General features: G+C 46.8%; 1 protein-coding gene and 1 long non-coding RNA gene across 9 annotated transcripts in view; one reads left to right on the top strand and one right to left on the bottom strand.

Annotated features, from left to right (window-relative positions):
- The first annotated feature begins 693 nt into the window (after positions 1-693).
- The window catches only part of EZH2 (enhancer of zeste 2 polycomb repressive complex 2 subunit), a 70,357-nt gene continuing 44,507 nt past the window's right edge, over positions 694-26,543 (top strand). For 2 of the 8 annotated variants that reach the window (XM_083468785.1, XM_083468790.1), the window contains exon 1: positions 20,728-20,882. In XM_083468785.1, the coding sequence (XP_083324911.1) occupies positions 20,736-20,882 (147 nt within the window). In that variant the 5' untranslated portion in view covers positions 20,728-20,735. Of the gene's footprint in view, positions 839-908; positions 990-1,290; positions 1,383-20,727; positions 20,883-26,543 lie in introns of those variants that run through there. The other 6 variants (XM_083468789.1, XM_083468792.1, XM_083468787.1 and 3 more) reach the window with 6 other exon arrangements.
- LOC310690225 overlaps positions 4,432-26,543 on the bottom strand; it is a 121,304-nt gene continuing 99,192 nt past the window's right edge. Inside the window, exon 2 of the long non-coding RNA XR_014517999.1 lies at positions 4,432-6,850. This is a non-coding gene — a long non-coding RNA (uncharacterized lncRNA). The remainder of the gene's footprint in view (positions 6,851-26,543) is intronic.

Below are 26,543 nucleotides of genomic sequence, written 5' to 3'. Positions count from 1 at the left end.
CTCAGCTCTCCGAAAAGCTCCTTCTCCACCCACCCCATGCGAGCTCCTTTTCCCCTTAGACCCCCCTCCTGCATTATTAGCCACATCCTTCTCCACCCACCCCACGCGTGTTCCTTGTCCCCTTAGCAGTGGCGTAGCGTGGGGGGTGCAGGGGGGGCGGCTGTACTGGGCGCAACATCTGGGGGTTAGGGTTAGGGGGCGCAAATCCACGGGTTAGGGGGCGCAAATTACTTGCCTTGCCCCGGGTGCTGACAACCCACGCTACGCCACTGCTTGTGAGGAAGAGTGCTGCCGTCCTATGCCCGCTTCTTTCCACGGGAGTAATGCCACTGAACGGGGGGGGGCAAGCTCCTCGGGGCAGAGACCCTGGCGGAAGCCCCCTCAAGGCTCTCGGCCGCTGCCCGGCGCCGCCAGAGAGCGAGCCGGCGGACCCCTCCTCCCTTGACGGCTGCGCCCCTCCCGAGGGAGGAGCGGGGCTCCCGAAAGAGACGCGGGCGCGCAGCGAGGCGGAGGGGGAGGGGCGGGGAAGCCGCGCGCGAGAACAAAGAGCTTCTCCCGCCTCCCTTTCCCGCCCGCACGTGGGGGGCCGAGCAGGCCCTGGCCCCGCCTCCCGCGGCCGCCGGTTGGTGGGCTGCTCGGCGCGCGGGCGGGCGGGCCCGTCCAATCGGGGCGCCGGCAGGCCCTCGCCAAGGAGCGCGCTGCCCATTGGGCCGACTTTGCCGCCCGCGCTCTAGTCCTGAGCGGGAGGAGGCGGGAGAAGGCGCGCGGGAGACGCGGCGGGCGGAGAGGGCGCCCGAGGGAGAGAGCGAGGCCGGCGGCGGCGGCAGAGGGCGCGAGGGTGAGCGGCGGGCGGGCGGGCGGGCGCCTGAGGGGGCGCGGGGGGGGGCTGAGGGGCGGGGCCTGCCCTCCGGGAGAGAGCGCCCCTCCCCCTGCAACTGCCACGGGCGGGGGGGGGGTCGGGGCGCCGCCTCTTCTTCGGGGAGCAGCAGGTAGGGGGGGGGGCGCCGGGCATGGGCGGGGGGGGGGTCCGGAGCCTCCTTCCCTCCCGGGGCGGGGGGGGGGCAGGGGCGCTTCCTCCCAGCCCGGGTCGCGGCGGCGCTGGGCTCGGGCGCCGAACTGTCCTTTGTTTGAATGGGCGCCGCCTCCGCGCGCCCGAGGAAGCTGCCGAGCGGGAAGCCCGGCTCCGGGCGAGGCGTCCCTGCCGCCGCCGCCGCGCCCTTGCCTGCTTCGTTGGGCGTCGGGGGTGGGGTGAGGGCGGGGACCCCGGAGCAAGGGGGCTTCCATGCATTCGCCGCGGGCTGGCTGCTCCTCAGGCACGCTGCTTTTCAGTCTCAAAATGCTAATCGCTATAATCGGGATTTACCTTTTCTGGGGGGAATCCAGTAAGTGCAGACCCCGCCTCTGATTCCCCTCCGTAGTGCCCCCGCCCCAGAGCACCCCAGGACGCTTCAGCCTCTTGAATCGAAGGTGCTTCCCCACTTTACCAGAAGCATGATGGGTGATGCCGGTGGAAGAATTTTGAATAAGTTGTTGCCGCTACTATTTCCAAAATTGAAAAGCCTTGCGTATCAAAGCAGAATTCCTGTACATGTGTACTTCAAAATAGACATGCATAGGATTGTACTGCAAGTCTTTTGTGTGATTGGTATTGGTAGAAAAGATTAATATAATGCTTGCTTTAAAGTAATCCACAATTTTGTTAACCCGGAGGATGGATTTAAGCAGATCCAGTCCTGCTGATGGCAGTGATAGTTCCTAATTTTTGTGGCTGGTGTGAAGCCTGAAAATACAGTGTAGCCCATTCTGGGCTTTCACTAGAATTTCCATCAGTGGAAGTCCTGACATTCATCTGATGGCTGCAACTGTGTTTGAAGGTGTCACTTGATTAAACAAACAGTGGATGGATTTTATGTCTGCAAATGAATGAGCAACATGAAAAGGAAAAGAAAACATTTGCTTTTAGATAATGCCTGTATATGTCGCAGTAGGTACCATCTCAGGAGAAGTATTTCAATTAATAAATAACCATGTGTAGAGGGGGGGGGAGTGATAGTTTTTGTTTGTTAGGATGTTAGTATTCTTGTGTTTTTATATTGTAAGCCAACCTGTGATCCTCAGATGAAGGGTGATACAGAAATTTAATAAATAAAGCAAAAATTTCTTGCTGTAAGGTAAGGAAGAATTCCTATTCTAAGAAGCTAGCTGCCATCAGCAGTTTTTGTAAGCTTTGTATGAAATAGAAATCAGACTGGAGTCCTAGGCATACATTATTTCAGAGCTTTCCAAACTGTGTCATGACACACTAGGCTGCAGTGTGTAGGTGTGTTACGCAAATGCCCCACCCCCTGCTCCTCTCAGGGCTGGAAAGGTGTTAGTTTAACCTCTGGTTTGCTAGTAAAACAGAATCACTGTGTCAAGAAATGATGCATGTCCTAAAAGTGTGTCACCAACATGAAAAGTTTGGAAAGCTCTGCATTACTTGCTAAGGAGTAGGCCTAACTGAACTCAGTTACTTCAGAGTTGACAGGTGTATTGTTGTATTATCAGTTTCTTTTTAAAAATGTGCTGCCAAGTTGATCAGGAATAATCAGAAGATTTTTGGTTGGTCAACCAATTAACAAACATTGCAAGCTTTATTAAACTGGTATCACTTTCTAGCCCACTTTAATATGTTCCCACAAAGCTTATTCTTGCACAATATAAAAATAATTTTCTCTCTCTCCCCGGTATGTTTAGTAGGTATAACAATTTGATGCTTTTAAAATGGGTAGGCTAATGAATTGAACAAAATGAGCATGGTACTTAAAAGGAAATAGCATGTCCAACTGTCTTTCTTTGTGGTTTTTAAAGATACCACATTGTGAAGATAGACATTACTTTTCTTAGGCAGCAACACTAATTTTGAGAGAAGCCAGCTTAACTGTGTCTTAGTGGCACTGTTACCCATTGTGGAAAAGTCACAAGGAGGATGTTTAGTTTGATGCACGTTTATAGGGTATGCCTAATTGGCTGTGACTTTCTGTCATCTGATATATTTCCAGTATATACTGTTTACTGGCAACATACACACGTTTCACTTGTGCAAATTCAGCTTGGCCAAATATGTAAAAAATCTGCCATTGCCCTCATCTTGGGAGAGCATTCAGAGGTGCAGGTAGAGTACATTTTTTGACAATATGCAATTTTGTTCAGGAAGCTATCCGCAAGCCTTGGGAGCCCGGCACGACTTCCCGCCGGGCTCCCAAGGCTTGCGGACAGCAGCCTGCAGCCCAAAACCCAGGGAGCGCAGCGGAGCTACTTCCGGTGCTCCTCCAACCCGGAAGTGGGCAGCCACGCAGCACAGCGCCAGTAAGAGCGAGCGGTGGCAGTGGGCGGTGGGGGTCACCATGGACCAGATAAACGAGTCCCGCGGGCCTTAGTTTGGGGGCCCCTTGTAGGCTGTCTTCTGTGGCTGATAGACTGCATTTGAATTTGGCAGTCACAAGTTCTGTGAATACATTCGAAAGCCTAAGAGGCAACTGCATTCATTTCACATCACAGTTTCTCATTTAGGGGAAGTTTTTGACAATTATATATTGCTGAGTATTGCGGGGCATGGTAGCGCATTGCGAATGTGCGCTTGACTAACATCTGTGTTCATAATCCACTAAATATTTTTAAACTTGCTGATGTAATAACAGAGCTTCCTTTTTCTAAATAACCAGCAAGCTATTATTGTAATAAACTGAAAACGTGTACATTGCAGTGCATTTTGGAATGTAAGGGGAGCGAGATCCATAGCACCCAGAAATTGCGTCCTGTTTTCTCTTCCATATTTTCAAATTCTTCTTGGTAGTAACTTCAAGATTAGGATCATAATCCAGGTAGCAGTACCTGGCCCTCTTGAAGCAGAGCAATAGTTTAGCTACCTGATCTGACAAAGTGGCAGAGTTCAAAGTTTGACTTGGTTGCTTTTCGATAAAGTGTTTCCGTATGGAATTGGGGGAGAGGAAGAAATACGGACTTAATGGCCAGTGTGGGGTGTGGAGAGAACAAGACCCAGAAGCTATTAATTTATCACACAGTTTTTGTAAAAATAATATGATCCTGCTTATTCCAAGAGTATGTGTGTAGGTAGTTTTAAAAGTAGTTTTAAGAACTGTGTTAGTCATATTTTAAAATCCTACAAACCTTGTTTAAAATGAGCCTTTTAAGCGAGTTCCTTTAAAAAAAGAAGTCCCTAGTCTTCTAAATTTCCTTTTCTTTCTCTTTTAACCTCTCTTCTATTTCTTTTTAAAAAAATCTCTTACTTTATTCTTTTCTTTCCCCCGCCCCAATGTTTTTATTGTATTTAGATCAAAGTCATAGTTTGGACAAAAAATGGGAAAAGATATTTGATATTAAGTTCTGTATTTTTCTCTATAAAGCCTAATAAAAGTTTTTTTTTTAAAAAAAGGGGTTTCTCTTGGAGCATAGCTGTGTAGTATTTCAAAACAATTGAGTTCCATTATCAGGATCTAACTTGTGCCTAATGGGAGCAAAATAGAGCTTAAAAGGAAAGGGAGAGAAGTTGTTGGCTTGGCCCTGTTACTAGTTGTTAAGTCTGGCATTTAGATATTGCTGCTGTTAATCAATAGTCTGGACTGCATGGTGTTGCATTGTGAGCCACATACAGCCTCTGGTGGTCCCATTCGTCGGTTGACTCAACATAGCATACATGTGGTGGCCATTAGGCAGGGTTTTTTATTTGTTCTTTTTTCTTAAGAAAAGCAATACAAATGGTTGAATATTTAAGGTGAGCCAGAATGGTTATCAAAATTAAGACAGCATGGCATGTTGGACAATAGTTGTTCTTGCAGTCATGAGATGTGCAGATTTCAACCCAATAAATATGCAAAGAAACAGTACTCCCAAGTACTGTTATTGAAAGGATAATCTCAAGGGCCAAGAGTCTAAGAAGAGGGCATTGTGTTTCTTTGCATATTTATTGGGTTGAAATCTGCATACCTCATGATTGGAAGGCCAGCAAGTGAAATTGTACTAGAAAATGAATAGGAACTTAGCAGAGGGCAATAAAATAAGGTAACTAAGGATCTTGATTTGAGTTCTTCAGTTAACCTACACTGTTGGTTGTCATTTCCAAAAAGACCTATAATTGTAATTTTAATGAAACAGCATTTCATTTTATCTTTGTGTCTGTTTTGGACATTCCTCAATCTGTTCAAAGAAATGAATATGGAAAGTCAATTTTTATCATATTGTGAGGGGACTGTTTATCATATTGTGAGGCAACTCCCCATTTGCATGCTACCGAACACCCATGCGGTGCCAGGAACCCAGAAGTGTAAACCAGAAATGGGGAGCATCCTGGAGAGTCCTCCTGGCTCACAAGGAGACCCTTCCCAGAACCCAAAAAGGACATCCTCTTTGGGCTCTGGAGAGGGTCTCCTCATGAGCCGGAGGGACAGTGGGTCTTGTTGAGCAGCTCAGCTGATGCACGGGGGAGAAGATTCCCTATGCATCACTGGTGCAAGCCCCGCTGCCCCTCCAGGGTGCTCCCAATATACGTGATTTTGGTTACACGCGGGGAGGCCTGGAACGTAATCCTCACATATATTGGTAGTTGCCTGTATGTTTCCTTCTCCTTATGAACAATGTTACTAGCTGCTTCCACCACTGTATGCCAATTCCATATATTTATTAAAATAGCTACAGAAACTTGCTTATTTCAGATGCAATTATAATGTCTTCATTATTACAACCCAGGGCATAGACATGTCAGAGACCAGGCTGAGGAGGAATGGTGAGAGCCTCTTCCTCCCCCTGCTCCTGACCAGGATCCTGAAGCTGCCCAGGAGCAGTGGCGCAATATAGATTTAGAACAGTGGTTTTGCAGAGGAGCATAGTTCTGAAGACAAAAGTTGGGGCGAACGGGGGGGGGGGGTGAACAGCAAGGTGAAGAAGAACTGGAAGAGAGAGAGCTAACAGACTCTTGCTGGAAAGTGTCCAGTCTATCAGTTCAAGGTCACGTAGAGCAGATAAGGTAGCTACAGAAAAAGCACAGAGGTTGCGAGATCAGGTTGCAAGGCACGGAAGTGACTAGGGGGGAAGTTGGTGGAAACCTTAATTGGGAACATCTTCATTCTGAGAATGGCTGCTTTGTTCTTTTGCTGTGATCATTAAATAATCTTTAAATTGTAAGTGACTCTTCACTTTGTCCTGCTTATCTATGGCCAAAGGTGGGGGAAGGAAGCTGTGTCCCTGAAGCCTGACAGGACATGAAGCAGATCTACTAATTACACAGTCATTAATGTGTATGGTTTATTTTAATTTGGAATCTAATTAGGAAAGAAGCTATATTCTATGTAACCCCATACTATGAAAAGCCTTCACTTTTATCATCCCTTTCCAAAAAGAAGTAGCAGCTGCCTGCTGTATGTTTTCAGCTACTCACCTTCATAGAATCATGGAATTGCACAAATTGGAAGGGACCACAAGGGTCAGCTAGTCGAACCCCCTGCAAGGCAGGAATCTTTTGCCCACGTGGGGCTCAAACCCGCAACCCTGAGATTAAGAATCTCATGCTCTCCTGACTGACCTATCCCAGTTCTCAATTGTAGGTAAAGGATTATCTTAATATTCTTATAAAAGCCTATTACGTTTAAAATAAATAATTGAGGGGTATCAATTGCTAACATGCAGATCACTTATTTTAAGAATGTTAAGGAAAGGCTCGTGTACTATCAACTATTTATTTATTTATTTATTTATTACATTTATGTACCGCTGTTTTCTTCCAAAGAGCTCAATGTGGTCCGCATGATTCTCCTCCCCATTTCATCCTCACAACAACTTAGTGAAGTAGGTTAGACTAGGAGATGGTGACTGGGCCAATGTCGCCCAGCGAGCTGCAGGGCGGAGTGGGGATTTGAACCCTAGTCTCCCATGTCCTAGTCCAACACACTAACCATTATGCCACACTGGCTCTTACGGTGTTATTCTTACTTAGTTGTAATGAATTTAGTTTTGAAAAGAAGGCAAAGGCTATGATCTCTTTGGAGATAGATGGGGTACATGTAAAATACAATGATAATGTGATCTCCAGTTCTATTTATTATTGCATCTCAGGCCATATATATCTCCCAGCATTCCATTGTTTGCTTATTGTATAGGATTTAACTTTACACAGACCTTTCTGTATGTGTACAAAAATAATTTTACAAATGTTAAAGGTAGCCCTGTTCTCCTATAAGAAAAAAATCCAAAATTCATATTAGCACAGTAACTGTTTATTTGCTCAAAGCATGAGCAAGATAGAGACCTAAAGGAATACCGTGACAGTTCATCTCCTTCCCTGTTAGTTTTGAACATGCATATTGTCAAGAAAAAGCAGTTGCCTTTAAGATCCTTTTGAAAAGAACAAACATAGTATATGCAGAACTTTCAAACACCTATCATACCAACTCCTTACATTAGAAAAAAATTCAAATTACTTCTGGTACCTTTTGTAGTCTACATCTAAAACTGAAAACTTTTACTCTGATGAGGTTTTATTGCTAAAGTTGGTATGTCACTAAAAAGGCACCAACCTTCTCATTGCCGTTGCAGTTGTCACATAGATATATCATTTGCATCTCCTGCCTTGGCCACTGTCTCATCTTTCTTAATCTTTTATCTTTACTTAAACTTTTTTTAAAATGAGGTTGTATGTATGGTCACCAGGTTCAGATAACATTTTTAGCTGGGTTTTCTTTTTAAATCTTGCACACACCTATAATTATTATAGAAGTTGTTATACAATGATTCCTCTCCACTCATAAATTGGGGCTTGCAGTGTCTGGGCCGAGAAAGGGCTCTTTTTTGGGGGGGTAGCTCAATGAAAATGTGAAAAGGGCAGATGCTAAGCATGAGGAGGGATCATTAGGAAGGGGGATGAATATAAATCTGCCAGCAGCACAGTGCCAAGTCACAACATCACAATTGTTGGAACAGCTGAGAAGTGGGAAGGAGGCACATAGCATTTTTACTGCAGCCCGTACCTCCTGTATCTGCCACCAGTGCCGGGGCTGTGAGAGACGTATGTAGCAGCCACCCAGGGAGGACATCCTGGCTTGTGTGAGACTGACACCTAGCCTCTTCAACAGCAGGGAATTCAGCTCCAGAAGGAGATTTGGCATCCCATGTGCTGTAATGCCAAGAGAAAAAGAGGAATGGGGACTTCAATGCATTGTTGCTCTGCTGTAGTAACTATTATACCGCCATCTATTTTAATTGTTATTTGAATATATACAGGCATTGCCCCCCACTTACACGGGGGTAATGGGCTGTGCCCCCGCATGCATCAGTGAAATTGCATAAAGTGAGGAGCATCCTGCTTTAATAGGGTGTGAATGGAGGACCCCCTGGAAATCGCTGCTTGGTGTAAGTAGTGTTGGGCCAGAGAATGAGAAACTTCCATTGGATTGTCTGCTGCAAATGTTGCAAGTAAGTGCTCTAACTTAGATAGGACAAGTGAAAAATGGGCAAAGCTCTTGGCTTCCTAGAACAGGGGTTTCCAAAGCGTGGTCCACAGACCACCAAAGGTCTGTGAGCTACACTTAGGTGGCATGTGGCCCCAGCTCTGTGGAGCAGGATAGCTGTGCAGGTGAGCAATGGTGTGCTCCATTGTTCTTAGAATGAGCAGAACGTGACCGAGGTGGCGAGGTGCCTTTTGTCTTCCCAGAGGGACAAAGCTGCAACTGGTAGCAACATGGGGGATGGTCCCAACCGGGGAAAGAGGCTGACAAGGCACTTAAGGAGCAAAGTGTCAGTGCATGGGCAGAATGAATGCTGACTCCGACTGAAGACTCAAGCTGACATAGATTACACCAAACATTGAAGAATGTTTAACATCTCCATTGCTTTTAAATTACCTTTAATTGTATTTGTACTTCTTTTTCTTACCATGCTGAATTCCATATACTTTTTTTTTTAAAAAAAGTTGAGCATTTAGTGCAGCAGATTACAAATGCTAAACAACAGGCAGAAAAACCATTAAGTGGTCTGCCAAGACACTTACCAATTCTCAAGTGGTCTGGTTGAAAGAAAGGAGAACCACTGTACTAGAATGAAATGCTCCTGGTAGTAGTAATTAAAGGGACATGGAGTTGAGGACAGTGACATTTACGTTGTGTACCTCACTGCGTCAGTTTACTTACATTATTGATGCTTGCGTGGCTTCTGGCTAATACGTTCACCATGTTCTATATGCAACTCTAATGAAGTTTAAATTCTGCAGAAACGCCCTAAACAACTAGAGCTCATTGAAGAGTTCATTTTCTTCAAACCCCACCCCTCAACATAACCATGAGCTTTATGGTCCTCTTAATAATACTTTGCAAGTTGAGTGTGCTCTAGGGGGTTTCCATTTATGGATAACTGTCATTTTGCCTGTTGAGATTTTATTTTTATTTTTACAATAATTACCGTATTTTTCACTCTATTAGATGCACCGGAGGATAGGATACACCCAGTTTTTAGAGGGGGAATGCAAGAAGAAAACTTTTCTTCAAAGGGAGCACTGAGCAGAGCCTGTATGCATCCCAGGCTCTAGAGCAGTGTTTCCCAACCTTGGGCCTCCAGCTGTTTTTGAACTACAATTCCCATCATCCCTGACCACTGGTCTTGCTAGCTAGGGATGATGGGAGTTGTAGTCCAAAAACAGCTGGAGGCCCAAGGTTGGGAAACACTGCTCTAGAGGCTCAGCACTCCCTTTCACTAGCCGCGTGGAGTGTGTGTGTGGCGCTTGCAGGCTTTCCCCCGGCTCTTGGGGCTTTTCTGGGAGGTGGGAGAAGGGATAGAGCCATGCGCTCTCTCCCTTCCTCCACCTCCCGCAAAAGCCAGGGATAGCCGCACGAAGCCTCCGCAGGGCAGCAGCATGAAGGCTCTCTGTGCCCTGCGGCGGCTTCTCACGAAGCTAGAACAGCTAGAGGGAGCACTGCGCAGTGCTCCCTCTAGCTGTTCTGGCTTCTGGGGTAGCCCGCGAAGCCTCCGCAGGGCAGCAGTATGAAGGCTCTCCGTGCCCTGCGGCGGCTTCTCGCAAAGCTGCACAGTGCTCCCTCTAGCTGTTCTGGCTTCTGGGGTAGCCTGCGAAGCCTCCGCAGGGCAGCAGTATGAAGGCTCTCCGTGCCCTGCGGCGGCTTCTCGCAAAGCTGCACAGTGCTCCCTCTAGCTGTTCTGGCTTCTGGGGTAGCCCGCGAAGCCTCCGCAGGGCAGCAGTATGAAGGCTCTCCGTGCCCTGCGGCGGCTTCTCGCAAAGCTGCACAGTGCTCCCTCTAGCTGTTCTGGCTTCTGGGGTAGCCCGCGAAGCCTCCGCAGGGGAGCGGGATGAAAGCTCTCCGTGCCCTGCGGCGGCTTCTCGCAAAGCTGCGCAGTGCTCCCTCTAGCTGTTCTGGCTTCTGGGGTAGCCCGCGAAGCCTCCGCAGGGGAGCGGGATGAAGGCTCCCCGCTCCCCTGCAGAGGCTTCACGCAGCTAAGCTAGAACAGCCAGGGGGGTCGCAGTGCAGCGATCCCGCTCGCTGTCCTGGCTTCTGGCTTAGCTGTTCGCAGCCTCTCCAGGCAAGGGGAGCCTTCATCCCCTGCCCAGGAGAGGCTGCGCGTGGCTAAGGCTCCCCCAAGAGCCGTGCTCCCTTTAAAGAGCCGTGGAGTGTGTGTGCGGCTCTTGGGGGCTTTTCCCCGAGGAGGGAGAAGGGAGCAGAGCCTCCTGCCTGCAGTTGCTCCATAAGATGCACACACATTTCCCCTTACTTTTTAGGATGGGAAAAGTGTGTCTTATAGAGCGAAAAATATGGTATATACCACATTTAAGGTAGACCTCACAAGGCAGTTTACATAAGATTATTTCAATAATAAGCATTTTTTTAAAAAACTTGCAATGGAATGGAAAAGGCAACTTGTTTGTTTTGAAAAAATATGTAACTGCCCCTTCTTATTTGGCTCAGGGTAAGATGGTTCTGCCCTAACCATTCTTAAGGAAATCAGCCCTGAGTGCTCACTGGAAGGACAGATCTTGAAGCTGAGGCTCCAAGACTTTGGCCACCTCATGAGAAGAGAAGACTCCCTGGAAATGACCCTGGTGTTGGGAAAGATGGAGGGCACAAGGAGAAGGGGATGACAGAGGACAAGATGGTTGGAAATTGTCCTCGGAGCTACCAACATGAGTTTGACCAAACTGCGGGAGGCAGTGGAAGACAGGAGTGCCTGGCGTCCATGGGGTCACAAAGAATCTGACACGACTAAACAACAAAAAGATGGTTATGCAGACTTCCCTGGGGTAACAGATGATGGGGCAGTATGGGAGCTGCATGGCGACAGTTCCTTAGACTTCTTTCTTTCTTTCTTTGAGCCAGTGAACTGGAAGGAGACACTGAAGGAAATCAGTGGTCCCTTAGACATTTGAGAACATAGCTGGTCCTTGTGCGTATCCTTGGTTTTCGGATACCCTGTTTATAAAATGATACCAGTGCCATGGGATGACTTTTTAGGCTTAACATCTGGGTCTGGGAAAACTAAACAAATCACAGTTTGTATATAACAGCCCTGTCTGTCGTCTTGCTATTTTTTGTGTGAAACACAACAGTTTTGTGGAGGAGCAGAACAAAGAAGAGGAAACTTTTTCCCCCTTTGATGCAAGTGATGGGAATACCGTCTCCATTTCAAATCTTATCTGCTCTGCAGATTAGCTCTGCCTGTTTTTCAGTAGAGTATGTTTATATTTACTTTGAGAAGTTGTGAATGTTGTTGCAGCTTTGCAGTCTGTTCTGCAGTGTTAACTAATGTTCCGTAAAGGAACTTGTCCTTTTGTTTTTTTACAGTGAAGTTATTTCTTCTATAGAAGTAATACTGTACTAGAGTTTCTGTGCTCTGAAAATTCATGCAGATGGTGTTTTCTTTCTTGAGCATGCAGTGAAGCTCCCTATGGCACAAAAATGTCTTTACTTGATGAAGAAGCTGCAGGACATGAAATGTATAGGAATTAAATTAGTCAAAAGGGACTGATAAAGATAAGAGGATTGGAATCTGTGCTGGTAACAGCCCAGGCCTGGACTTGTAGCCTTTTGATTTGGTTTGCATGATGTCTCGGATAGTCATGGGCTGTGTTTTGTCTTGGTTCAGTGTGAGAATGTTCAAGCCATTTGTTGCTTTTTTAGAGAAGGTCTTTGTAACTGACTTAAGTATTGGCTGCTGTATACCAAATACATGCAGATAACAGCTTTGTAATTGTCTAGTTCCTTTTTAAGTTATTGGGGCAGTAAAGAGATTCTGAATGTAGCATAATTGACTTCCTTCATTTTGGTTTGATACACTTTCTTAAACTTACTCATTTGTATATTTCTGCTCTTTGGGTTTATGCGATTGTGATGGGATGATGAGCTGCTTGTGCGTAAAATCCAAGTCCCTCAGAGTTTGCTCAAGTCTGCAAACCTCTGTCTGTAACGGAGCCCCTTAAGCATGGCTCCGTCAGTCGCTGGCAGATTCCGAAAGTGGTTGCTTTCGAAATCTTTTCCAACATAAAAGCTCCTTAACGGAAACACGTCTTCTGGACTCTCTGCGTGACAGTTTCCGGCGAGGGGTGGGTGTCCCTACAGGAGGTCCTGAAACCTCCCCACTACCCTGCTGGAAGTCTCCCTGAGCCATCCCTCCTGCTCACTTTCCCTCGGATCACCTTGTCTCCCCCTGCTGGTTCCCTCTTCCGCTGCTGAGTCTCTCCCAACCTGTGTGAGCCCTTCCACCTCCCGTCCTTCCGATGGCAGTTCCCTGACATCCACCTCCCCTCCAGGCCCCCTTCACCCCCTCCCACCTCCTCCTCTACGGGCGGTGAGGAGGCAAAACCCCGGAAAGAGCTTCCTTCATCTTCCAACGTCTCGAACATTTCTCTCCACCTGTTGCGGTTTCTGGTCTCTAAGTACTCCTCCTCCTCAGAGTCGATTTCCCCTTCCCCCTCCGAGTCCGAAAATCCTTCCAACTCCTCCTCCTCGTCGGTGGTGCCAAAGTATTCCCTCCGGAACCGAGCCACCGGCTGAGGTTTCCCTGGGAACCTTTGATGGAAAGCTTCTACCAAGACCTCGTCATTGATATCCTCAGCCATTACCCAAGTGTTTTCTGAATCCGGTTCCCCTTCCCATGCAACCAAATACTCCACCTGATCCCCCTTCCACCTGGAGTCGAGGATTTCGGCCACATGGCTACTGCATTCCCTTTCTTCTATGACCGGTCCCCGTGTGGACCTCCCTTCTCTTCCCCCCTCATACGGTGACAGTAACGACCTGTGAAATACTGGGTGCAGTTTCATGTGGTTGGGCAACCGGAGTCTGAAAGCCACTGGGTTGACCTGTTGCATGACCTCAAAGGGACCCAATCTCCTGGGTCTTAATTTCTTACAACCCCCTTTGAACGGCAACCCTTGGGTTGACAGCCACACCTGATCCCCCACCCTTATGGTTTCACCTTCCCTTCTGTTTTTGTCTGCCTGCCTCTTATATTCTTCCTTGGCCCTTTCTAAGTTGAGTTGGAGCTGACGATGGATCGCTTCCATTTCTTCTACAAACTGTTCGGCTGCTGGGACACTCCATCTCTCCCCTCCGCCCCCGGGAAACGCCCTAGGATGACACCCATAATTAGCCAAAAAGGGGCTCATCCCGGTGGACACATTCTCCGCATTGTTGTAGGCAAATTCCGCCAGCGCCAACTTCTCTACCCAATCATTCTCTCTATCATTGACATAACACCTCAGGTATTGCTGGAGGATACCGTTTGCTCTTTCCGCCTGCCCGTTGGTTTCAGGGTGCCGGGCAGTCAAAAAATTGACCTCTACGTGCAGCAAACTCATGAGTTTCCTCCAGAACCTGGACGTAAATTGTTTCCCTCTGTCTGAGACCACCCTCAAGGGGGCGCCATGCAACCTGAAAATGTGCTCTACAAACAATTTCGCTGTCTCTTCCGCCATGACTGCATGCGAGCAGGCTACAAAGTGGCACATCTTTGTTAATAGATCTACTACGACCATGATGGCTGTTTTCCCCTTGGACTTCGGCAGATCAGTCATAAAATCTATCGACGCTGCCTCCCATGGTCGTTCTGGTGTGGGTAACGGTTCTAATAACCCCGCCGGCGCCCGCCTCTCCCCTTTGGCTCGCCTGCATTGGTCACACCCTCTTACATACTCCCGTACATCTTCCCTCACCTTGGGCCACCAAAATTCCCTGGTGACCAACCACATGGTTTTGTGTTGCCCAAAATGCCCCGCTGTGGGGCTGTCGTGCAACTGCTTGAGTACCCTCCCCCTCAATTCTCCTTCGGGTATATACAGTGCCCCTTTGTAATACAATGCCCCGTTTATTTCCTCGAAACCCCCGGGGTTCTCTCCCTCCCTCCTAAGACCTCTGAGCTTATCCTGGGCGTATTCATCATTTTCAGTTTCCTCTACCAGTTCTCTTTGCCCCACCAACGCCGCCCCACACACCCAGCGGTCCTCTGGGATGACATGTCTCTCTTCGGGTGCTCCCTCCCCCTCCAAATATTCAGGTTTGCGTGAGAGAGCGTCCACCCTAACGTTCTCTGGACCTGGCACGTAACAAATTTCAAAATGGAATTTAGAGAACTCCTGGGCCCATCTCACTTGCCGTTGGTTGAGCACTCGTGCCGTTCTCCAATACTCTAGGTTCTTGTGGTCAGTGCACACTTGCACCTTATGTTGTGCGCCAATTAATAGGTGCCTCCATCTTTTAAACGCTTCGTGAATGGCGAGTAGTTCTCGGTCGTACACCGTGTAGTTCCTCTCAGATTTGTTCAGCTTTCGCGAGAAGAAGGCGCACGGTCTCCATTCCGACTTCTCCTTCCCCGGCTGCAGAAGCACCGCCCCCACCACCCTGTCTGATGCGTCAGTTTCCACGCGCATCGGTTTTTGTAAATCCACATGCAGGAGCTGTTCTTCTGAGGCGAATGCCTTTTTCAGTTCCTCAAAAGCTCGCTCCGCCTCCGCCGTCCAAACGAATTTCTTCTTGCTGCTGAGACAGTCCGTAATGGGAGTTGTCAGGTGGGCAAAATTTCTGATGAACTTCCGATAGAAGTTTCCAAATCCTAGGAATCTTTGCACATCCTTCTTCGTCTTCGGTGTTTTCCATTCCAGTACCGCTTGGACTTTGCCAGGATACATAGCCAGTCCTTTGTCCGACAAGCGGTACCCCAGGAATTCCACCTCTTTGGTGTGAAACTGACACTTCTCCAGCTTCACCCACAGCTGATTAGCTTGCAGCCTGCCCAACACTTCCCTGACGTCTTTCACATGCTGCTCCTCATTCTCTGAATATACTAACACGTCATCTAAGAAGGCCACACAATTCTTGTAAAGCAAAGGCCCCAGGACGTGGTTCATGAACGATTGGAAGCACGCTGAGCCTGCCTGTAGACCGAAGGGTATCACAAGATATTCAAATGCCCCTAGAGGGGTGAACATGGTGGTTTTCCATTCATCCCCCTTCCTTATTCGTATCAGGTTGTACGCTCCCCTCAGGTCCAGCTTGGTGAAGATCTTTCCCTTTCTGACCCTTGTCAGAATGTCATCAATTCTGGGCATAGGGAAGGTCATGGGTTCCGACACTGCATTTAAGGCCCTGAAGTCTACGACCAGCCTCGGTTTGTCCGTGTTTTTTTTGTCCACAAAAAACACCGGGCTGCCACCCACCGCTCTGGACTCTCTTATGAACCCCCTCTTCAGGTTCTTGTCAATGAACTCCCTTAACTCCTGCATCTCTCTGTCTGACATGGCGTACAGCTTGCCTACAGGGAGCTGCACCCCAGGGAGTAAATTGATTGGGCAGTCAAAGGGTCTATGCGGGGGTAGTTTGTCTGCTTCCCTCTCGCTGAAAACGTTGCTCAGATATTGTCGGGGCACCTTCCCCTTCTCCGTTACTTGCGTCCCTGCTAGAGTGGCATTGGCTCCTCCTTGCGCCTTTCCCTCCTTGCAGTGTTCAAGACAATGTGCCGACCCAAAGGAGACCACTCTCTGATGCTAGCCCACTAGCGGATCGTGTAATGCTAGCCAGCTCATCCCCAAAATAATGGGAGCTCCTCCCAAGGTAGCCACATTAAATGCTATCAGCTCAGTGTGTCTTGCTACCCTCATTATCATTGGGACGGTCTGCTGGCTGACTTCTCCTCCCAGCAGCTCCCTTCCATCGATCGTGGTCACCTGCAAGGGGTTACTCAAAGGGATAGTCTGTATCTGGTGTTCAGCAGTGAACTCCTTGCTCATAAAATTACAGGAGCTGCCTGAGTCCAATAGCGCCTTTATCTTTAGTGGGTGTCCGTTTGGCAGCTCTAGCAACACCTCTATCACTAGGAGGTTCCGGCGTGGGCACATTCATTGCTCTTTGGCCTGGCTGCTGTGCCCCGTCAGTGGCAGCCAGGCGTTGGCTTTTACTTGCTCAGGGACCTTTTTCTCTTCCTCCCCAACAGCTCCCACCATTCCTTGCCATTCCTTTCTTTGGGGGCAAACCCTGCCAAAGTGGCCTGGCTGTTGGCAGAGATAGCATTTCTTGGCGCCCTTTCCCTCCCTCTTCCGCTCTTCACTGGGCTTTGAAACTGTGTGCGCGCACGCGCTGTTCCAATTTCCATCGGCTCTCCTGGCGGGAACGGTGGCTCTGGAATCTCTGGAATGCGAACCTCCATCCAACGTTCCCCCTTCCCTTCCCGCCTCTCCAAGGCTCTCGCCTCTTGGCGCGCTCCTATGGTCAGCGCTGATTTGGTCAGCTGGTCCATAGACTCTGCCCTGGGCGCCCGGGAAAGTTCATCTTTCACCGCCGAAGAAAGCCCTTCTTCAAAGAGCATTTGAATGGGTTCCGCCGATAGGTCCCACCCCAAATTGTGGATTAACATGGTAAACTCAGTCCAATACTCACGAACAGATCGGCTCCCCTGTTTACACGCCATTAACTGTCTGCGTACTACTCCCTGCTCAATATCGCTGGAAAACATCATGTCCATGGCACGAAAAAACTTCATCGTGTCCTTTAGGATGGCATTGTTCGTTGCCATCAGGGGCCTCACCCAGTCTCTCGCCCCCTTTTCGAGGTGCCCAATCACGAAAGCCACCCGCGATTCCTCGTCGGGAAAGTCATCAAACTGCAGATTGAGGGCATATTGCATCTCTGTCCTAAAGGCATGATAGTCCTTGGGCTCCCCCCCAAACTTCTGCACCAATCCAGGCACCTTTCTGGCGAGCGGGGTGGTTTTCCCTTTCTCTGCATCTTGAGCCCTCCTCTCCTCGAGCCTCGCCGTCTGCAGCGCTAGCTGGACCTCCAACACCCGGTACCTTTCTTCCAGGCTTGGACCCGCTCCAGCTCCTGCTTCTCCGGTTCCGGCTGGGTTGCTCATGATGCCTTTTCCTGCACAAGCTGCTTACAGTGACTTTCAGAATGCTGTGATGGGATGATGAGCTGCTTGTGCGTAAAATCCAAGTCCCTCAGAGTTTGCTCAAGTCTGCAAACCTCTGTCTGTAACGGAGCCCCTTAAGCATGGCTCCGTCAGTCGCTGGCAGATTCTGAAAGTGGTTGCTTTCGAAATCTTTTCCAACATAAAAGCTCCTTAACGGAAACACGTCTTCTGGACTCTCTGCATGACAGTTTCCGGCGAGGGGTGGGTGTCCCTACAGGAGGTCCTGAAACCTCCCCACTACCCTTGCTGGAAGTCTCCCTGAGCCATCCCTCCTGCTCACTTTCCCTCGGATCACCTCGTCTCCCCCTGCTGGTTCCCTCTTCCGCTGCTGAGTCTCTCCCAACCTGTGTGAGCCCTTCCACCTCCCGTCCTTCCGATGGCAGTTCCCTGACAGCGATAATCGGATTCAGAATTAATTGCTGTTTTGCAGAACAATGCCAATTACAGTGGTGCGCCACAAGATGAATGCCACGCAAGACAACTCGCTAGAAGAAAGGGTTTTCCGTTTTTTGAGTCGCTTCACAAGACGAATTTCCCTATGGGCTTGCTTCGCAAGACGAAACGTCTTGCGAGTTCTTGCGAGTTTGTTTCCTTTTTCTTTAAGCCGTTAATAGCCGCTAAGCCGTTAATAGCCGTGCTTCGCAAGACGAAAAAACCGCAAGACGAAGTGACTCGCGGAACAGATTAATTTCGTCTTGCGAGGCACCACTGTATTGTGCTATCCAAACCCGAGATCCATTGGAGGGGGTTAGGATACAGCAGAACTGGTTCTGTCCCAGATACCAGGAAGGGACCTTTGGGCCTCCGTGCCTCTCCAGAGGATGGGATAAACTGGCATCCTCAGGAATAGGCCTTTTTTGTACCAGATTGTGGTGGCTAAACCTGAGGTGGTCCTGTGTATTTGTGATGGGGGCCTGGATAAGGAGTGCAGCAGGAAATGGCACACAAATGCTGTTGAGAAGAATAGCACCCTGGGCACCCCCCGTTGGGCATTGCATGTTCGAGTGATGGAATAACACTGTGTGCTTGGAAGATCAAGTTTGTTCAGGCATGCCATTCCAGGAGGCACTGAACAAGAAGGCACTCACACCTATCATGTCTTATGAGCCAGCGCACGGCAGTGGTGTTGGCACCCTTACAGAAGGGACACACTAATGGAGTGGGGAACACAGGTGGTGGATACTGGGGTTACTTCAAGCATAGTGGTCATGCCTCTTCTCCTTCAGTCTCTTTGTCCAGTTCTGTTAATCCCATGCTGACCCAGAATGTCTATGACAGTCAGCAGAATGCTGGTGACCCACCTGCACCTGTGAGCATGGTGGTCCGGCAGAGGAAGTGGTGGAGGGTCTGGAAGCTGCCTGCCTGGTCTGCCCATCCATCCCTTTCCTCTTTTTATTTAGAGCTCCAACAGTGAAAGTGAGTTTCGCGCATGTCTTCTTGTGTTCCAGGGGTAGCCCCTGTGGGCACCCCGGCTTCTTTGTTGGGCACAGGGATGGTTCCCTGGACCCAGATTAGTAATGCCCCTTGCAGGCACTCTTCCCATTGGCCCAGCAGCCTTTGTGAACCTAGTGGCTGGGCTCCCTCTGGCTGCCTGCCTGCCTTCTCTGGCCACCCTCCCATAGCACACACCAATGCTGCTTCTCATACTGACACTGCTCTGGGTAACCACAGATGCCTCCAAAGCAGCTGTGAGGCAGAACCTGAGTGGCCAGTGGTGACTGTGGTAGAGTTGCACAGAGACATTGCGGTGGGGCTCTCCTCGCTGTGGGGGAAGGTGGTGGTGCCATGTCTGATGCTGCATAGCAACAAGGGTGCCAGAATGCCCCCTGCTGAGCAGGCTGTGGAGCCAGGCAATAGTCCATATTTGCATAAGGCATTTTGTTTGCAGTAAAGGCTTGTTTTTTCATTGGCCCCTGTGAAGTGCCAGGTTTCCTTGGTCTGATGTGGGGATCATTGAGTGCTTGCGCTGCTGGCAGAGCCGTGTGCATGAGTTCTGTGTGTGCTGATGGTTGGCCACGTGTGTTTTGAGTGAGGCAAGTGTTCCTATTAGGTGGTGTGTTTGGATTGGTTGGCAATGGCAGCATTGCTGTGAATGTCATGGGCCTGTGTGTTTGGGGCTTCTGCTGAGCTCTTAAGTTTTTAGCTGGCTTCAGATTCTTTTTTCTCTGGCAGAGTGCATGAATTTTTTTTAGCAAAGTGGCCTGCTCAACTACAAGCTAAATACTAAAGGCCCTTGTATGTGTAATTGATATATCCAAATATTTTAAATTTCCTATAATTTAAACTTAAAAAGCATTAAGGCTTACTCAGCTCTGCAACCTTGTAAACCTTGTAAATTTCTGTTGTGCCTTTCTTTCTAACACAAGCTTCCATGGCAGCTATCAACATTTCTTCATCATAGTAAAAGAATTATCTACACAACTTAAAAATGATTTCTAATTGGGAGGCCCAGGCTAAGAGCCAGTGTGGTGTAGTGGTTAGGAACGGTAGTCTCATAATCTGGGGAACCGGGTTCGCGTCTCCGCTCCTCCACATGCAGCTGCTGGGTGACCTTGGGCCAGTCACACTTCTCTGAAGTCTTTCAGCCCCACTCACCTCACAGAGTGTTTGTTGTGGGGGAGGAAGGGAAAGGAGAATGTTAGCTGCTTTGAGACTCCTTAAAGGGAGTGAAAGGCGGGATATCAAATCCAAACTCTTCTTCTTCTAAGTTATCTTAGCACTGAGATCATCTCATGTTTAAGAGTGAGGACTGATGTTCATTATAACTCTGCTAATAACAGGTTCCTTTTCCCCACTCCTTGTGAGCACTCTGCATTTGTGACTAATGAATTACTGGAGTTATTTGTCATGACCAGAAACTGCAATCTCTTATCAACACTCAACCCACATTTGTAAGATTTGCAGTGGTGAATCTAAGGAACGGAGCAGAAAACAGCTGCCGCACATTGAACCTCAACCTAAATGTCAAGGATTATATCTTAATACTTCTGTGGTTTGTGGAAGCCATACTATTAGAATGGAGTGGCAGCAAAGCCTAGACTTATTTACTACTAAGGCAGGGTTAAGGATAGGACTCTGGAGTATACTATCATTTGAATTTTCCAGCTGAAAAAGTAGCACTGTAATGTTGGAAATGAGTGCTGCAGACGGGCTATAGCCCGTTTCAGATATAGGCTCCGTTGCATGCATAAACAGACCCTTGGTGTTAGAATAGATATCAGCCACTTAGTAGGCCTGACTGTGTTTGATCATATATCTAGGTTCTGTTTCTTGCAGGGATAATCATGGGTCAGACCGGAAAGAAATCTGAGAAAGGACCAATTTGCTGGAGGAAGCGTGTAAAATCAGAATATATGCGACTTAGGCAACTCAAGAGATTCAGACGGGCAGATGAAGTAAAGGTAACTAAGACACCTAATCCCAATAATAAGGTATTAAGATGACTCTTTTTTTCAGTATGAATTTGTTTTTATACTGTAGTTTTGTAGTAAAATATTTTGCTTTTGACTTTCACCCTGTATTGGTTCTCATAAAAGGGCAACCATGAGAGCATTCAGCATTAAAATGAGGCTGTCCCTCGTTGAGTTCTACCAATTGCTCATGTTGTGATCTGTTTAGTTCTGATGATACCCTGACTCTGGAATACCCTTCTAGGGAGCCTTAACCAGTGCTGACATTACAAATTTTTTAGAACACCAGGTTTAAAAAGTTATTCCCTTGGGCATTTTAAATTGTTGTTATGGCCTCTGTTCTGCCTTTGTATCTCTGTTTTGTTTTGTATTTTTATTGTCTCAATCAGGAATTACTGTGGGGGGGGAAGGGGGGGGCACACACCAAATGTTATTCTTGCTCAGGGCACAATATTACCAACAATGTACAACAATAAAAATACATTATAATTCTAATGCAACCGAATATCCCTCAAACATGGATAACATTGACAATTTTTTATTATTATTATTATTATTATTATTGCATCCCCTTGGCTCTGTGCCCTGTACAGGGGAGCTGCCTTTTTTTAATATATATATAAATATTTTATTGGGTTTTCAAGTATAAACCATAAAACACATATTAAACATACATATACATCTACATTATACATCGAGTAAAGAAAGTAAAAAAGAAAAGAAAACAGAACTTTCATAACTTTTTTGTATAACTTATTGGACTTCCTCACATCTCCCTTACCCTGCGTTCTCAACAATAAAAATTTTCAGCAAATTGTTACCTTGGGTCATACCTTATTTGTACTTCTCAAATGTTACATTTCTTATCTTAAAATAATTATTTTTAGTTAATTATGTCTTAAGTTTACTTTAAATTTACTGGAACCATACTTTTCTAAATCGTGCAATTTCTTAAGATTCATACAACTTTAACTGTTTTTCCAGTCCTCTTCCATTGTTTCTTCTCCCAAATCTCGGATTCTGCCAGTCATTTCCGCCAGTTCCATGTAGTCCATCAATTGCATCTGCCATTCTTCCAGTGTGGGCAAATCTTGTGTCTTCCAATACTTTGCGTATCCTTGCTGCTGTGGTTGCATACATAAAGTTCTATCTTTTTTCAACACTTTCTGGCCGACAATGCCCAAAAGGAAGGCCTCCGGTTTCTTTGTGAAGGTATATTTAAATACCTTTTTTAACTCATTATAGATCATTTCCCAAAAGGCCTTCACTCTTGGACAAGTCCACCAGAGATGGAAAAATGTTCCTTCAGCCTCCTTACATTTCCAACATTTATTGTCAGACAGGTGATATATTTTTGCTAGCTTGACTGGGGTCATGTACCACCTATATATCATTTTCATAATGTTCTCCTTCAAGGCATTACATGCCGTGAATTTAATTCCGGTGGTCCATAACCTTTCCCAGTCCTCAAACATGATGTTATGTCCAATATCCTGAGCCCATTTTATCATGGCTGATTTAACTGACTCATCCTGGGTATTCCATTTAAGCAGCAAGTTATACATTCTCGAAAGTACTTTAGTCTTTGGTTCTAACAGTTCTGTCTCTAATTTCGATTTTTCCACCTGGAATCCTACCTTTTTATCCAAATTAAAAACCTCTTTAATTTGAGCATAATGTAGCCAATCTCGCACCTTACTCTTTAGTTTCTCCAAGCTCTGCAATCTCCAATTTTCTCCGATTTTTTCTATTATTTCCCAATATTTCGGCCAACTGGCCTCCATATTGGGTCTTTTCCGGGCCTTAGCCTCCATTGGTGATAACCATCTCGGGGTTTTATTTTCCAATAAGTCTTTGTATTTTGTCCAGACCATAAATATTGCTTTTCTGACAATGTGGTTTTTGAACCCTTTGTGAATCTTTACCTTGTCGTACCACAAATATGCATGCCATCCAAAAGCATTATCAAACCCTTCCAGATCTAGGACATCAGTGTTCTCAAGGAGTAACCAATCTTTCATCCAGCAGAAGGCCGCAGCTTCATAGTATAACCTCGAATCCGGCAGGGCAAACCCCCCTCTTTCTTTTTGCATCAGTTAGTATTTTAAATTTTATTCGGGGCTTTTTGCCCTGCCAGACAAATTTAGAGATATCTTTCTGCCACTTTCCAAAACATTCCACTCTGTCCACAATCTGTAGGGTTTGGAACAAAAACAACATCTTTGGCAATACATTCATCTTTATAGCTGCAATTCGACCCAACAAGGAAAGTTTCAATCTTGACCAAGTTTCTAGATCCTTTTTAATATCTAACCAACATTTTTCATAATTGTCCTTATATAAGTTCAAATTTCTGGCAGTCAAATTGACCCCTAGGTATTTCACTTTTTTAACCACATTTAACTCTGTCTCTTTCTGAAACCCCTCTATTTCCAAAGGTGTCAAATTTTTCCCCAAAACCTTTGTTTTTTGCTTGTTCAGTTTAAATCCCGCCACCCGACCAAACTCATGAATTAATTCTAAAACTCTTTTCGTACTAGATTCTGGCTCCTGTAATGTTAAAACCAAATCATCTGCAAACGCCTTTAATTTGTATTGTTTCGCTCCGACCTGTATTCCTTGCACCAACCGGTCCTCCCTGATCATGTTCAGGAGTACCTCCAAGACTGAAATAAATAACAGGGGGGATATAGGGCAGCCTTGTCGTGTTCCCTTTTCAATTTTGAACTCTTCTGTCACCACATTGTTAACTATCAATTTAGCTTTTTGCTCTGAATAGATTGCTTCTATTCCATTTTCAAACCCCCGTCCCACTCCCATCCCTTCAAGATTTTTCTTCATAAACTTCCAAGAAATATTGTCAAAGGCCTTCTCAGCATCAATAAAAATCAGCACTGCTTTTGTATTCATATTTGTTTGTAAAAGTTCCAAAATATCAATAATGTTTCTAGTATTGGCAAACAAATGTCTACCTGGGAGAAAGCCTGCCTGGTCCTTATGAATTACTTCATTTAATACCTTTTTAAGTCTACTTGCCAGAATGTCAGCAAAAATTTTGTAATCCACATTTAGGAGAGAGATGGGACGGTAGTTCTTAAGTTGAGTCTTTTCAGTTTCCAGTTTAGGTATCAATGTGATGAAAGCTTCTTTCCACGATTCCGGTGCCCTCTTCCCCTCCATAATCTGGTTGCAAACCTCCATTAGTGGTTGTATCAAAAAGTCTTTCAATGTCTTATAGTACTTGGAGGTAAGTCCATCAGGCCCTGGAGATTTACCTAGTTGCATGTTCTGAATAGCACCCTCGATTTCTTGTTGTGTAATCTTACAATTCAGGATTGTTCTCTTTTCCTGAGATAATTTTGGTAATCCATTGGTATTTAAAAACTGGTCTATCTCAGTCTCTTTCTGCGGCCCTTGCATATAAAGTTGTTTAAAGTATCTCTGGAAGCACTTTCTAATTTCCTCGGGTTTCTGAATATTTCTCCCTTCAATCTCTAAGTTTGTAACGGTATTCAGTTTTTGTCTCTTTTTCAACTGCCATGCTAGCAGTTTCCCACACTTATTTGCTGATTCAAATGTTCTTTGTTTCATAATAATAATAATAATTTATTATTTATACCCCGCCCATCTGGCTGGGCCTCCCCAGCCACTCTGGGCGGCTTCCATAAAACCAAAAATACAGTAAAATCACACGTTAAAAACTTCCCTGAACAGGGCTGCCTTAAGATGTCTTCTAAATGTCAGGTAGTTGTTTATCGCTTTGACATCTGCTGGAAGGACGTTCCACAGGGCGGGCGCCACTACCGAGAAGGCCCTCTGCCTGGTTCCCTGTAGCTTTGCTTCTCACAATGAGGGAACCTCCAGAAGGCCCTCGGCGCTAGACCTCAGCGTCCGGGCAGAACGATGGGGGTGGAGACGCTCCTTCAGGTATACTGGACCGAGGCCGTTTAGGGCTTTAAAGGTCAGCACCAACACTTTGAATTGTGCTCGGAAACGTACTGGGAGCCAATGTAGGTCTTTCAAGACCGGTGTTATATGGTCTCGGCGGCCGCCCCCAGTCACTAGTCTAGCTGCCGCATTCTGGATTAGTTGTAGTTTCCGAGTCACCTTCAAAGGTAGCCCCACGTAGAGTGCATTGCAGTAGTCCAAGCGGGAGATAACCAGAGCATGCACCACTCTGGCGAGACAGTCCGCAGGCAGATAGGGTCTCAGCCTACGTACCAGATGGAGCTGGTAAACAGCTGCCCTGGACACAGATTTGACCTGTGCTTCCATGGACAGCTGTGAGTCCAAAATGACTCCCAGGCTGCACACCTGATCCTTCAGGGGCACAGTTACCCCATTCAGGACCAGGGAATCCTCCACACCTGCCCGCCTCCTGTCCCCCAAAAACAGTACTTCTGTCTTGTCAGGATTCAACCTCAATCTGTTAGCCGCCATCCATCCTCCAACCGCCTCCAGACACTCACGCAGGACCTTCACCACCTTCACTGGTTCTGATTTAAAAGAGAGGTAGAGCTGGGTATCATCGGCATACTGATGAACACCCAGCCCAAACCTCCTGATGATCTCTCCCAGCGGCTGCATGTAAATGTTGAAAAGCATGGGGGAGAGGACAGAACCCTGAGGCACCCCACAAGTGAGAGCCCAGGGGTCTGAACACTCATCCCCCACCACCACTTTCTGAACACGGCCCAGGAGGAAGGAGCGGAACCACTGTATGACAGTGCCCCCAGCTCCCAGCCCCTCAAGACGGTCCAGAAGGATGCTATGGTCGATGGTATCAAACGCCGCTGAGAGATCCAGCAGAACTAGGAAACAGCTCTCACCTTTGTCCCTAGCCCGCCGGAGATCATCAACCAGTGCGACCAAGGCAGTTTCAGTCCCATGATGAGGCCTGAATCCCGACTGGAAGGGATCCAAATGGTCCGCTTCTTCCAGGCGTGCCTGGAGTTGTTCAGCAACCGCTCGCTCAATCATTAATTTAATTTTCCACTCAACCTCTTGATTTATCAATTTAGCATATTGTGCTTGATAAAATTTGATTTCTCTCAGAATCTCCTGTGATTTGGGTTTTGATCTCAATTTTTTCTCTCCATCTTTTATCTTCTCTAAGATCTTATCCTTTTTTCCATTCCAAAGTCTTTTCTTTATCGTATTCTGTTGTATCAAAAACCCTCTCATAACAGCTTTACTTGCATCCCAGATTACTCTTTTTTCCACTGTGGTATTCAAATTTATTTCAAAATAGTCTTTTAAAGTCTTTTGGGCCTTCTTCACAGTCTCCTGATCTCTTAGCAAGGTGTCATTCATCTTCCATCTAAAGGAACCGATTGGAATTAGTTTCAAATCCACTTTTATAGCGTTATGGTCGGAGCAGGTTTTTGGGCAGATTTCCACTTTTCTAGTCTTGGGTGCCAGACTTCTAGATATCCATATTTGGTCGATCCTTGTCCATGAGAGATGGGCTTCAGAAAAGAATGTTCCTTCTTTCCCTAGGGGGTTCTTTGTTCTCCAGATATCAACCAAATCCATATTGTCAGTTAGTTCAAAGAAAGTTTTAGGTAGTCTGCCATCTTTGGTTAAATTTTGATTTTGTGACTTGTCCATATTTGTGGAGACCACCCCATTCATGTCTCCCATCATAATGATGTTGCTATAGTCCAGATAGTCCAGCATTGT

This window comes from Podarcis liolepis (assembly GCF_965112155.1).
Source record: "Podarcis liolepis genome assembly, chromosome: 12".
In the NCBI taxonomy this organism is placed as follows: domain Eukaryota; kingdom Metazoa; phylum Chordata; class Lepidosauria; order Squamata; family Lacertidae; genus Podarcis; species Podarcis liolepis.
The sequence above is the reverse complement of the archived record's forward strand: the minus strand, read 5'-3'. Positions and strand labels throughout refer to the sequence as shown.